Source organism: Pieris rapae, chromosome 6 (assembly GCF_905147795.1).
Source record: "Pieris rapae chromosome 6, ilPieRapa1.1, whole genome shotgun sequence".
Classification (NCBI taxonomy): domain Eukaryota; kingdom Metazoa; phylum Arthropoda; class Insecta; order Lepidoptera; family Pieridae; genus Pieris; species Pieris rapae.
The window spans coordinates 4,118,831-4,132,290 of record NC_059514.1 but is presented as its reverse complement, the minus strand read 5'-3'; the positions used below and the strand labels follow the sequence as shown (position 1 = coordinate 4,132,290).

Sequence of the window (13,460 nt, the reverse complement as noted above, 5' to 3'; positions counted from 1 at the left end):
AATCCTCGAAATTAAACATAAGCAATATGTGGGTAATATGTGTAAAAAATTAAATAATTACTGTTGATGTAATCACCAAATAAAAATTATTAAAAAAAAATAAAAAATCAAAGAACGCACCGCTCCCCCCTATAGTTCTTAGGTTGAGTAAACAATACTTTAGCTAACTACTAAGCTTTACTTTAGCTTTTTACTTTTTTTTACTTTAGCTTTTAATAAGTAACAATACTTTAGCTTTTCTATAGAAAATTGCAATTTCCGATTACTATATTAGATAAATGATTTCAGCGTCAATGATATCTCGTCGTATAACGACTGAAGGGGAGGCCAAAGCCGCTCTCGCAGAGAGACGAAGGCGTGCTAGGGAGGAGCTGGAACGGCAAGCGGAGTTGGAGAGGATCAGGTATGTTGCTAGCCTTTGAATTTAGTCTACATAATGCCATGAATCATGGACACGGTAATTATTTCATTGTTTACTCTATTTCCAATATGTAGAAATGGCAGTAATGTGCCTTATTTTTATGTTTACAAAACATAAAAAATAAACTTTTTTCGACACATAAATTCGAAATATAATTGTGTATACTTTTATTATTTTACATAAAGTCTTTATGTCACTGAGATTTTTAATTTTTTTTTTAATGTAAATCCGTACAACAAAAAACCAATCAAATCGTTATATTAATATAAATTATAATAAAAGTGTAAATTTATTGTCCGAAAAGATAATATTTTTTTATCGGAAAATTTAAATTTTCATCACTGTCATAAAGATCCGTTTACGTAAATTTGACAGACTGCAACGTGAAGCCGAAGAAGAAGAAGAGCGACAACGTCAAGAGGAAGAAAGACAACGTCGCGAAGAAGAGGAAGCCAGGGAACTGGCTGCGCTGCAGAGAAGAATGGAGGAAGAAAAACTTAAGAAGGCTATTGAGGTCGGTTTACGTGTAATTAGTAAAAAACATTTGTGTGTCGGTTTTTAGTATATTTCCGAATAGTGCATCCTTCGGCATTTTGGTCTAACACTGTTTGGGTCTAATGACCCTTCCAATCTTTCGGACTTCCGGTTTGACAGTTCAAATGCCCAATACTAGCTTTTATAAACGCTTACTCATGAATATTATAAAGCTTAAGTAGCGATTGGATGGTTTTTTTACCACAAAATGTTTTAACTCATTGAAACTATTATACTCTGAATTTTTATTTCCTAGAATTCTGAATTTTATAAGTGTTGCTACTTAAAAGTTATCCACCGAAAAGGGGAAAAACATGACCCATTTGAGGGTAATAAAAAATGAACTAATACGTATTTTTTGTTTTACCTCTAAAAAGGTAAATTTAAATATTTACTTACTCAAGTGACTTCAATATCACGAATAATATATTAAGTAAAATTTGGTTTCTTTATTTTATTTATTAAGCTGGCATCACTGCCTACTAATTCCAGGTTTAGTAAACATTTAAAAAAAATGTTATCTTAACTTACGTTTTTTACTGTTTGTGATGAAACTACTTTTAATGTGGAGCACCGCACTTCATAAAATGGATACATTCACTAACAAATAAAATGTATGTATAGAGTCAGATGTCCAGATTCGTATTGAAATTGAAAAATGTGCCCGGCCAAAAAGGTTCGTAATCTCTGACATGTCAAATGATAGCTGTCAGAATTCTACAGAATTAAAAATCGGAGTATAGCCTATTTATGAACAATAGATATTCTATTATTTTATTATTTACTCGCCCCAGTATCAGAGTTTAAGTAATGTTTCTATTTCAGGTGCAGCAGCAACTAGAACGTGATGAAGCCGAACGAAAGGTTCGCGAGGAGGTAGAAAAACAGGCGAGGCTTCGTGAAGAAGAAGAAAAGAAACGCGCAGCAGAAGAGGCGGAAAAAAGCCGTAAAGAAGAACTTGAAAGGGAAGAGAAAGAAAGGCTTGCACGGAAACAGAGAGTTGAAGCTATTATGGCGAGAACCAGGCTTAAGAAGGTACGTTGCTTTTGACAATGTCTTTAAAGTATATGTAACGCACTTGCGAATCTTCTGACAGAAAAATATCCATTTAAAATTCAGATGAGCCTCCTGCCCATTTGTCCCCTGTCATATAAAAAAATTAAACCTGATAACTTAGATATAACAGCACTTTGGGAGTACAAAAGTGTCTAGTTATAAGAACTGATTAATTTACTCTAAATTTCACTCAAAATATATTTCTCAAAATTTACAGCAAGCGGAAGAAGATAAAAAGAAACAAGAACAAGATAAAGCGCCAGTTAACCAAAGCGCTGAAACACAAAATCAGATTTCTGCACAACCGCCAGTCCCAAAGATAGAACAAGTGGCTCAAGACGCAAAAGATTCTAAATCCGTACAAGACAAACCAATGGATAGTGTTAATGTAACGACAGTTACGGAAAGTGTAAATGTAACAACAAATGTTACAGAAAGTGTAAATGTAACAACAAATGTTACAGAAAGTGTAAATGTAACAACAAATGCTACTGAAAGTGTAAATGTAACAACAGTTACAGAAAGTGTTAACGTGACAGAACCTGATACTATAAAAGTGGGAGTTCCCATAATTTCTGATTTAATCAATGTAGCAGAACCGATTTTAGACCTAAATGTATCGGAATCAAAAGTTTCCGAAATTGTAAATTTACCAAATGTGGTAGACGGTTTAAATGAATTAGCTAAGGATAGCGCAAAGGAAGTCACAGATAATGGAAATGTACAAACTGAAGATTTATTGTCGCTCGCTACTAGTCAGGTAATTATTATATCATTTATTTATTATAAAAAAAATCCAACCAAAGTATAAAGTTCACATAAGAGAGTGCAAAATCCAACCTAGCCTATACAATAATTATAGCTAATATTACATAACTTATATTAGGTTGACTTAATGCTCTAAAATAAATAATTAATAGTTAATTTTCATTCATAGTCTTAGAGTTCTATAATATTTTGACACTACGAATTAACTTTAACTTAATCCTACAATTCTAAAAGCTTATATAAACGCTAAAAAATATATGAAAAATGGATAGACTAGTTGTTCAGACTCGTAGCGAAATCGAAATATGTGCCAAATGTTGAAAAGGTTTGTAATCTCTGACTTGTCAAAAAATGATAGCCGTCAGAATTTTACGGAATTATCAGACTATAGTTTAGAAATCTAAAAACCTATGTAATATATATATATATATATATATAAATGTGATATTTTTTCTCATCGTTTGAATCTTTTTGCTAGTATCGAAGAACATGTTCAATCATAAAAAAACAAATGTTTATTTAATTTAGATTTGAACATTTTTTCTTTGTAATTTCAGCCGGAAGGTAAGTCGGAGAGCTGGCAGCCTCACAATGGGAATATCGCACCCCTCGCCCCTCTCGCTCGCACCGATAACAAACTTGTGAGTAAATATTCATTATAATAATCATTTTAATACATTTAACACCACAAGGTTATTCCTAAGTTATGGCATACCTCCAAACCAGAACATCTCGCTGGCATCCAAAACAATAACCATATAATATTAAATAAGAATATAATATGGATATGTAAATTTTACTGGCAAACTAAACAAATTATTTTCATTCTTAGGGCCTGTTTCACAATGTATGGATAAAGTGCCAAATAGCTATGCAACACATAAATTATTCGCAAGATAAAAGTTCCAAATAAGATACTTCGCCTTTCATGACGTATAGCGCTATCTGACAGTCGTGAAACGCAAAAATACTATTTATCCTACCAATAAGTAATAAATAGCTTATTTGGAACTTATCCGGACATTGTGAAACAGGCCCTTAGTATATTGCTTTAAAAAATGTCCGAGGAACATCGGACGGAATGTTGGTACACTGTTGTAAAACTCTAAATTTTTTTTTTCAATGTTTGTAATAAAGTTGTAAGAGCGAGATAGCATATTCCCTGGACCATTAAAACTAGCAGATAATAATTAAAAATTTAATATGTTTCATAATAAATGTTTAGAAGTTAATTAAGTAAATATCGTATTCGTACATTGTTTCATGTTCTTCACATGAATACTAATTACGCTTAAAACTCAGTTTTGTATCGCGCTGCTCGGACATACAATGACCACTATTTAGGCATTGACTTGTTGAGGTTATCGCGGAATGTGGTTAAAAAATGTATTAAGAATATACATAGCGCAAATCACACATCACACTTTTACACCATTACACAACACAACCAATTTAGGCTTAATTAATTAAATTTAATCAGTTAGTTAATTGTATTAAATACTTTGTTTGTTTGTTCCCTTTTGTAAATCTTTATTTATATAATGTATCTTTGCGTGTTGTTCTCACGAGTACGTAAGTGCGTGCTCCTATTTCACCATGCCTCCTGCTGATAGAGGACAAATCTTTGTTTTTAATTTTTTTAATTTTTTTTTTTTATTTTTCTTATTTTATTCTTTATTACTCAATATGTCATATGGAACATGGTGTAGTGGTTGCAGCTCCTTACAAGCATTGTGTAAAAAAAAACTTGGCGATTAAAAAGAGTGGCGGAGAGTTTATTGCCAGTTCTTCTCTTCCGTTCTACGCCCTTGATTTGAGAACTGGCAGTAAATGTAAAATTAAATTCATTTAATATTTCTTTTTTTGACGTTCATACGTGTACATTGTTACCTACATGAATAAATAAATTTTGAATTTGAATTTATCATGTATTCCATCTGTGGCTATGTTCTCGGTGTATTTGTTTGCTATTATATGTAATTTGTGTTAGCTGTAGGAGTACAAAACAAATAAATAAATATTAAAAGCCAACATATATTAGAAAATTTCTTTAAATTTTAGAGTCAGGAGTCCTCTGGCGAGCATTCCAGCAAAATGGACAACGCCAACGTCGAGACAAACAATGGGAACGTGACAAACGTGGGCCATATATCCGCTAACTTCCTCCACTCGGAGCGGATGTCCGAACACAACCAGAAGGAGGAGTTCACGACGCACAATGGGCACGGTATCAGCCACCCGTTGACCTTGCAAAACGCGATCTAAAGGAATCAGAGGTCGGGTATGCGTATTGGCTAGCTTTGGTCAGCGTTGGCCGACGTCGGAGCAATTGTTCGAGAATTATCGGATTTGCGGAGCAGATTTCGATAATTTAAGAAGAGATTTTCTTTGTTTCGATCCATGAATTGTGTTGTCGATGTTGTCCTTGTTTTACGGTGCCTTTTGTTGTTGGTGCTGTGTGAATTGAAATTTAATTCTAGCCGATATGTATACGTCGACGCAATGGCTAGCGGCAAATTTGCGCCTCTTGTAATATTCAATGTAATTATTGCATTTATGGAAATCCAAGATTTTAAAACATTGCTATTGCTAAGCGAATAATCACAGCTTGACGTTCCTCGTTTAGAAAATTTTAAATGTATTTTCATATCGGAACATAGGTCTTTAGGAATTTTATGGTAATACGTCATCATTATGGATTTATTCGGATAGGTTGTGTATAGAACAGCTGTGCTCACAGCGTATACAATAATTATAAGTTTTTATTTATTGTGATTTTTTTTATTAAAGTAATAATCAAATTTGGTTCGGTAGATGCTGCTTAGTCGGTTTGAAATATTCTATTTCTATTCTGTTACTAATGACGCTGTCTATGCGAGAAGGATAGCAATATCCCAGTATTTAAGAGCGAGCGAGATAGACGTACTAGGCTCCTTTTAGTTTGCGTGTAATTGCACCTATATTGGGATTACACTTAGGTATTTTTCCTAAATGTTTTTAGAATTTAAAATTGGTAGAGCTTTTTCACCTTTCAAATGTCTTACTACCATGGTTTGATTCCTAAATATTACGACAGTTCAAATATACTTTATTGAATGCTAAAACGGCTAAACATAGGTTGAGTATTTAAGGAATTTGAAAGGCGGATTAATGAGATGCGAAACGCTGATTTGTTAACTATTAAGTAATTGCATAAACAATTTTGTATAATAAGTAGTTAGCGTTCTATGAAATTTAATCAATTCTTTTGTTTCATACAATATTCCCTTTTTAAGACTTATTTGCGCTAATATCTGAATTGTCACAAGACATTTTGACAGGTGGCAAAATAAACGCCCAATCACTTGGATACTTTTGAAATAGTATGTATTAGTATTAATAAATTGTAATAACTATTAACCAACATAATCTACACTCTATGTGTAATTTCGGTTTTCATTTTGTCTATGATGTGTTAAGTAACTAATTTTCCAAGTTATGGTATTATCAATGAAATATTAATGTATCATAGACAGTGCTTATAAAATTTGCTAAGTGTCCATTTTTACTGTTTCTCTAAATAATCATGTAGTATACAAAAATGGCCTTATGATTTTTATTAGCGACGGTCTGTTTGTAATACTAAATGTCATCCGCCATTTTGGTTACATTCTTTAAAAAAAAGGAATAGTTATGATCTACAACAATGACTGCTAGAATTAATTTTACGTCAATGACAGATGTCAAATAACAAATAAAATTTGCAAGCAATTATTTTTTTATGAATACAGGACCCCAGTAAATGCAGTTATTGAATGATTATGCATTTTATAAAGAATTCCTTAAAATGAAATCGGTCAAAATGGCGGTTTGACACAAGGCAACTAAGGTTGTCAATATTATGTATTTATCACGCAAGACACGGCTTCTGTACATGTTCATCTATATTATGTTAGCAATCGATGGATTTATAAGAAGAAAAGATTTAATAAAAAATATTTAAAAAATTTCAAGCGTTTTATTATAACCTATCGCCAATCCATTTTTGACCATCTGAGATAGATCATCTTAATCCAAATATGATAATGTGTGCCAATTTCCAATCGACGGATTGTAATAGCCATCTGTCGATACAAGCTATCCATGGTAGGTCGAATCGGTGTATGTGGATAGACCTTTGTCTAAAAATGACTGGAATTAAGCCAATACGGTGAAAGGTTTAAACAATACAACATCAAACTGTCTACAAAGAAACTTTAATTAGATAATATATCCGTTACTCTTCAATAGACAAACAGTTGTCTGTTTTATCGATCATTTAATTAATAATAGGCCGTGATCAGCCTACTTAGAATTATCGTTTCGCCGTAAATTGAACCGAGAACCATAGTTCATAATATGTACTTCTACGAGCCTAGGCATTTTGCTCATTCAGGCTGTCTAAGTTTAATAGGTGTGGCGATTACTTAAATCGCCGGAGTTACGCCCTGAGACGCCAGACGTAGGCTTATATTCTATTATTGGACGCGTGTGAAAAAAAAACTCAACGGAAAAGTTACCCTGCATTAAAAGTTTTGGCGCATTTTAATAGGGATCCTGAAAAGATATTACACATGGTCATGAGTGGCTGTAATATTTTTCTAGCCACTTCTTTTTGGCCACCCTGAATATGTTGAACATTTTTAGTATTGAACGCATCCACAATGCAATTTATTTATTTAAATAGGAAAATACTTTTACTACCATTTTCAGTTAATTCTTTGTCAGGCTCATGGTAGCACTTCTATTTCGGATCTTCTACTAACTCCTGACATTGAGAATAAATAAAACAATAATAATCAATGAAACATAATAATTTGCGGACACCTATTCAGTATTTACTTTGGATTCACTTTCATTTACTTGGAGAAGTTCAACTAAATAACACTTCATTTTTGTAATCGAAATGAATTCATTACTGTTGTGAAATGAAATATTTTTTTCCTATAAAGGAATTTTTTTTATTATATATAAATATAAAAAAAAATCTTTAATCACCAAACAAAATGTTACATAAAACGAAGCCATCTGGTGGCGAAACGGAGTTCGCCGGGTTTGCTAGTTGAGTATAAATAAAACAATAATAAAATTGACAACTGCATTTATTTCAAGTGATTATAATTACCATTTTGCCAGCCTTTGCAAAATGTATTCATAACATAATTTAACATATACACGAGAAAATATGAGCAAAATAATTTGAAACTGACAAATCATAACGTAGTAATACATTTAGCATTGAAAGGAAATTTTAATTTCATCAGGAAAGCATAATTCCTACAAAATAACTATATTTTATTTTACAATAGTCGAAGTTTTTAAAATCTTATGTAGTACTAAAATTTGCAAACAAGTTTACAAATTTCCACAACATTTTGTGGAGAATTAGGTATCTATAAACAGAGCTCCATTATTTTCTAGTAAAATACATTCATGTTAAATAACAATTCAATATTTTTCTTATAAATAAGTAAGAAATAAAATACATTATACACTAGAAGTCCGATTTGTCAACGCTAAAATAAGCCTATTATAATAATTGGCAAGAGCGCAGCTTAAAAATAGGATATGTGATAATATTTCTAGTCCATTGACTTAGTTGGGTACCAGTTCGCCGTGGGAGTCTGTAACAATACAATACAAATATTTGGCAAAGGCAACGTGGAAAATGCTAATTAGTTTCATCAGACTAGCTGTGCCTCTTCGGTTCTACAACTGAAACTTTAAAGGCCGACAACGCACTTGCGAGACTTTTGGCAATGTGAGTGTACATGGGTGGCGGTATCACTCAACATCAGGTTAACGTCCATAAAAAAAACATTACTTCGGCCAAAGCGTTATATTTCCGAAATCATATCTCTGTTAATAAAATTGTAATGCAAAATATATTTTTTTGTTTATATTTTTATTGGTATCGCGTACTTTTTGGAGATATTTATGTCTTCTATAAAATTGTCAAAAAATCATCGCTATTGTTAAAAGTTTCAGCAGCGAATGTGATATATGATTATGCCATTTTATGCAGAACCCTAATGTAAAAAAAATATTTATAGCCTATGTTTATATGGTGAAAGGTTTGAATCGGTCCAGTAGTGTCGGAGCCTATTTAATGCAAACAAATAAACAATCAAATCAATCCTTTTTATGATATTAGTGTAGATTATATACCGCATTTAATGTTTACAGACATGCTGTTAATCTTGATAATTAAAAAAGGAATACAAAAATATTCAATAGAATGCTTACATCGTTAATTTTTGCTTTCAGGATAATAAATATTACATAAACATACCGTCATTAAGCCATTTCTTGCCGCGCATTCCCAAAAAGCCGGTCTGTGCCTTTCTCTTCGGCCAAGGGCTGTCCAGCAAAAACTTAATTTCCTTTGCGTTATATTTAGCGTCTTTCTTTCCACGAACACCAATAAAGCCACGAGGTCTATTCTCTCTCTTTTGCATGAATCTCTTTCCTCGAACTCCGTAAAAAGCACGCTTGTCCACCTCATTTGATTCGTCTTGATTCTGGAGTCTTTGTAAATAATCGTTTATCGCTTCGTTCACTTCATCTTCTTGTGATAGATGTTCAATGTCATAATCGACATCCTTTTTTCCTCGCATTCCAACAAAACCCATGGGTGCCCTTTTGTATTGCCAAAAGTCTGGATATTCGAAGCCCCGCTTTCCCTTAACGCCGACAAAGAAATTCGGTCGTCGTTTAAACATCTCTGAGTCTCGGGCGTCCACGTATTTCTTGCCTCGCATGCCGAAGAATCCATGAGGCACTCTCTTCACAACTTCTTGCGCCGTCAACGCGTGGACTAGAGGTATGATAACAATTAAAACGTATGTCCGATACGACGCCATGTTGTATCTGCAACAATTGCATTTTATAATTAACTTTAAAACGTAACAATTGACATAAAACAAACTTGTACTAAGATTTGCCTAAATTAAATGTTCATACATCAATAAACAATTTCTTTAGCGGCTAGGACTATTTCGAAACATCGTAAGAAAGTAAAGTTGGTATTAATTGTAGACTATCTATCTCTAAAGTATGTTCGTAGGTATTTAATGCCACTATTACCTTCCATTATAGAGCATAATATTTTAATTAGAATAGATTAATATTTTACTTGAGTGGTTATTAAAATACGGGAACCGTAATACGTGTATTTAAACTGTACATAAAAATTTTGTATGCTTTTAAATGATTTTCTTGTCTATTTTTGACAAATATGTTTCGGATTTTCAATATACTTATCATCCCTGTGCTTCTCTATATATTTCTCTATATATATATTTCATATACCTACTATCGCAATAATAAATATAACCGTACAAATGTAATACTATTTAGGCTTTTTACTTCGAGTAAATACTCCCTAAAGCCTTCACATGACAAACATGACAGTCCACAAACAAATATTGTCCCTACAATGTATGTGCCTTCTACTTGTAAGTTTTTATTACGAACGAATGAACATGACTTACATAATGAAATCGTCAACTTATAACCGAAACAGAACGAAAAACTTACACCACATTCATCTGTCACAATAATAATCATAAAAATTACTTAACATAAAAAAATTAACAAGATAAGTTTTGTGTAAAATAAATATAACATTACATTTAATATTTTTAAGGTTTGCGACTTCAAAAGTATTGCTTATTGGTGTTGATAGACCAATAACTTTACAACTAACTTTAACAACAGGAAATTTATTGGTTTATAAATACATATACAATATATATATAAAGAACTATTAAGCAAATTTTTAGAGCCATTTTGCTATATATAAAGTTTTACAATTGTAATAAATATGCTAAAAATAGTAAATGGCTACTGAGTACGTTTGAATTTGGAATGTATTTTTAACGCGCCACCTTAAATATATGTCAAACATAATTAATAATAATAGAATTATGCAAAAACCTAAAATAGAATTCCTTTTCTTATCATTCACATAACAAAGAACTGCTAATAAGTTGTCAACACGCGTTAAAAGTGGTGCTGGCCGTTTTGCGATAGTGCGAAATTTACTCCGAATCTGCACCCGCCATTACAAGCTAAGTGCTCTCACGATATATTGCATTTCATTCTACGTCGTTTGCAATTGTTTCTGTTTTAAACACAACTGGAAATACGCTTTTAGCTTTCCCATATTCGGTTTTGCAAAGAGGCTTTTGTTCTTATTCTTGAAAATTAACCTTTTTCGTTATTAATAAGCTCGAGACGAATGATTTGTTAAAACTTTATATCTTAGCAAGTGATTTATTAAAAGTAGAAATTAAAGAGAATGTAAATATACTAAATTGTTATTTTTTTAATTATTCTACCATTGCTTAGGTAGTTACGAAGCTTATTATATACGTGCATATGTATGTATATAAAGTGTAAATGCGAAACAATATTCACTCTGCAATAAAAAGTACCAATTTTTTTATATTTCATTCAAGAATAATAGTCAATTATTTGAATCATAAATTTTATAGCGCTCTTCCACTTTATAACTTTTAAAAAGTTGTATTAAATGCACTTAGTCTCATTCGTATTCGCTGCCCGGTCTTCGAAATAATAAAAAAAGAGCATAACAGTAGAGAATATTATAATGTGGCTGCAATTAAATTGAATTTAATCTTCAGAAAACCATAGTTTAACGGTACATAAAATTAAAATAACCTATGTTTATATATATTTTGATGTTTTTAAATGTTGAGCATTGTTGGCTTAGTACCTTCAGCGTGCGACTCTCATACCTGAGGTCGTAGGTTCGATCCCGGGCTGTGCACCAATGGACATTCTTTCTATGTGCGCATTTAACATTTGCTCGAACGGTGAAGCTAAACATCCCGAGGAAACCGACATGTCTTAGACCCAAAAAGTCGACGGCGTGTGTCAGGCACTGGAGGCTGATCACCTACTTGCCTCTGAGATTTAAAATTGATCATGAAACAGATTCAGAAATCTGAGGCCAGGACCTAAAGAGGCTGTAGCGCCACTGATTTTTTTTTTGTATCTTAATGTTAAAAACATTATTCTGTATATTACAGTGATGGAATGTCTAACTTATAATAAAAACCCAATTCAATTGTAGCAAGCTTTATATGTAAATCTCAACAAAGTTTTAAATAGAAAAGTTATGATGTAAAACGAGCACAAAGCGCTCTCTGATATTAGGGTTAATGAATACGCTATCTTCAAATTATGTTATGAATTATACTTTGAACGTTTCATAATAAATAATTGAAAATGTTTTATTAATATTTTTTATATTTATTATTTTGACGAGTTCATTATTTAATATATTAAAGTAAACGATTCTAAACATGTTATTTGTTCTAGATTTTTCTTTGCACCTAATCATTTATTACAAAGAATTGTTAAAATGACTTCAGGTGTATCAGAGATCTAACAAATGCTTCATAACTTGACATAAATCTTCTTTTAATAGTCAACTATATATGAAATATTTAAATTCTAATTATATCTAGTTCACCAATATTATAGAATATTTGTGTATATAATTAAAATTATTTTAGTGCTACCTATATATTGGATATACATAACTACTTTTGTGTCCAACAAATTTTCTAGTGCTTTAGGATTTCATCCTTAGATTCGTTGTTTCCATCGGAAAGCTACTATTTTACCCTAAATTATAGAACAGAACTAAGCCAAATATCATAGAAAATATAAGTTAAAAGTGTCCCTTAACTCTTATAATAGGGTTAAGCCGATTGGGTTTAACTTTTGTGTCAATAAGGCGATCAGCCTTGGTGCCAATATAATATACATACTATGTCATCGGGTATGGTATATAATTTGGCAAAGAAAATTCGTGTTTTCCATCATTTTTTCTTGGATGTGACAAGTCTGATGTCCCATCCAGAAACAATTATTTTTTCTCCTTAAACCTGTTTAACGTATGCCAATTGTTAGTGATTGTTAAACAAAACACAACTAAAAACTATATCAATAATTTTTCATAAAGTTCTTGAAAAAGATCGCCTACGATAATTAGCGTGAAAATTTCGCTTGTATTTTATTTTATAACAATGATGAAGAAAATTTAAAACAAAGAGAAACAACTGGGGAGACAAAAGAAACATTTTATTAATAATTAAAATTAAGCATTAAATATTGATACAATTTTTGCGAAGTATTTATCCATACAGTTGTTAAATATATACATACATACATATATATATATATATAATAGTAATTTTTATTAGAGAAAACATGAAATGAAAAAATCTTATTACCACATTTTGTTAACTGCTTATTCACTGAAGATACAAAAAATCATAATTTAATTATAAGGTTTATTTACAAGTATAGCTACAACTAGAATACTAAAAGAAATCCAAAGCATTCCATGTAAATAATTTTTTTTTTTAATTTAGAAAAAAACTTGCGTGAATATAACAAAACCTGTTAGCGTTATTGTCAACGCGTGAACATTCGTAGATAAAAGTTTGTCTACCGTAAAATGTTTTTAGCCACATTTACATTTTAGTTTTACCTGGTCATTTTCTGGTCCGCTTTTATTGCAACCAATTAAAGATAAATGCGTAGAAGAAAATATTAAAAAAGGAATCATACTACTCGCAAAGTTAAACCGTTATTTAATGTTTTATGTCTAAAACTATTATGTATT

At 31.5% G+C, this 13,460-nt stretch overlaps 2 protein-coding genes across 8 annotated transcripts in view; one reads left to right on the top strand and one right to left on the bottom strand.

Moving 5' to 3' along the window:
* LOC110994700 (stress response protein NST1) overlaps window positions 1-6,766 on the top strand; it is a 39,647-nt gene extending 32,881 nt beyond the window's left edge. For all 6 annotated transcript variants that reach the window (XM_022261499.2, XM_022261500.2, XM_022261501.2 and 3 more), the window contains 6 exons: window positions 289-403; window positions 797-935; window positions 1,781-1,990; window positions 2,229-2,771; window positions 3,337-3,420; window positions 4,841-6,766. In XM_022261499.2, coding sequence (XP_022117191.2) covers window positions 289-403; window positions 797-935; window positions 1,781-1,990; window positions 2,229-2,771; window positions 3,337-3,420; window positions 4,841-5,044 — 1,295 coding nt within the window. In that variant the 3' untranslated portion in view covers window positions 5,045-6,766. The remainder of the gene's footprint in view (window positions 1-288; window positions 404-796; window positions 936-1,780; window positions 1,991-2,228; window positions 2,772-3,336; window positions 3,421-4,840) is intronic.
* Window positions 6,767-7,881: 1,115 nt separating this feature from the next.
* LOC110994699 (tachykinins) overlaps window positions 7,882-13,460 on the bottom strand; it is a 50,264-nt gene continuing 44,685 nt past the window's right edge. For both annotated transcript variants that reach the window (XM_045628574.1, XM_045628573.1), the window contains exons 2-3: window positions 9,090-9,667; window positions 7,882-8,421 (exon numbers count right to left, since the gene is read on the bottom strand). In XM_045628574.1, coding sequence (XP_045484530.1) covers window positions 8,393-8,421; window positions 9,090-9,660 — 600 coding nt within the window. In that variant the 5' untranslated portion in view covers window positions 9,661-9,667 and the 3' untranslated portion in view covers window positions 7,882-8,392. The remainder of the gene's footprint in view (window positions 8,422-9,089; window positions 9,668-13,460) is intronic.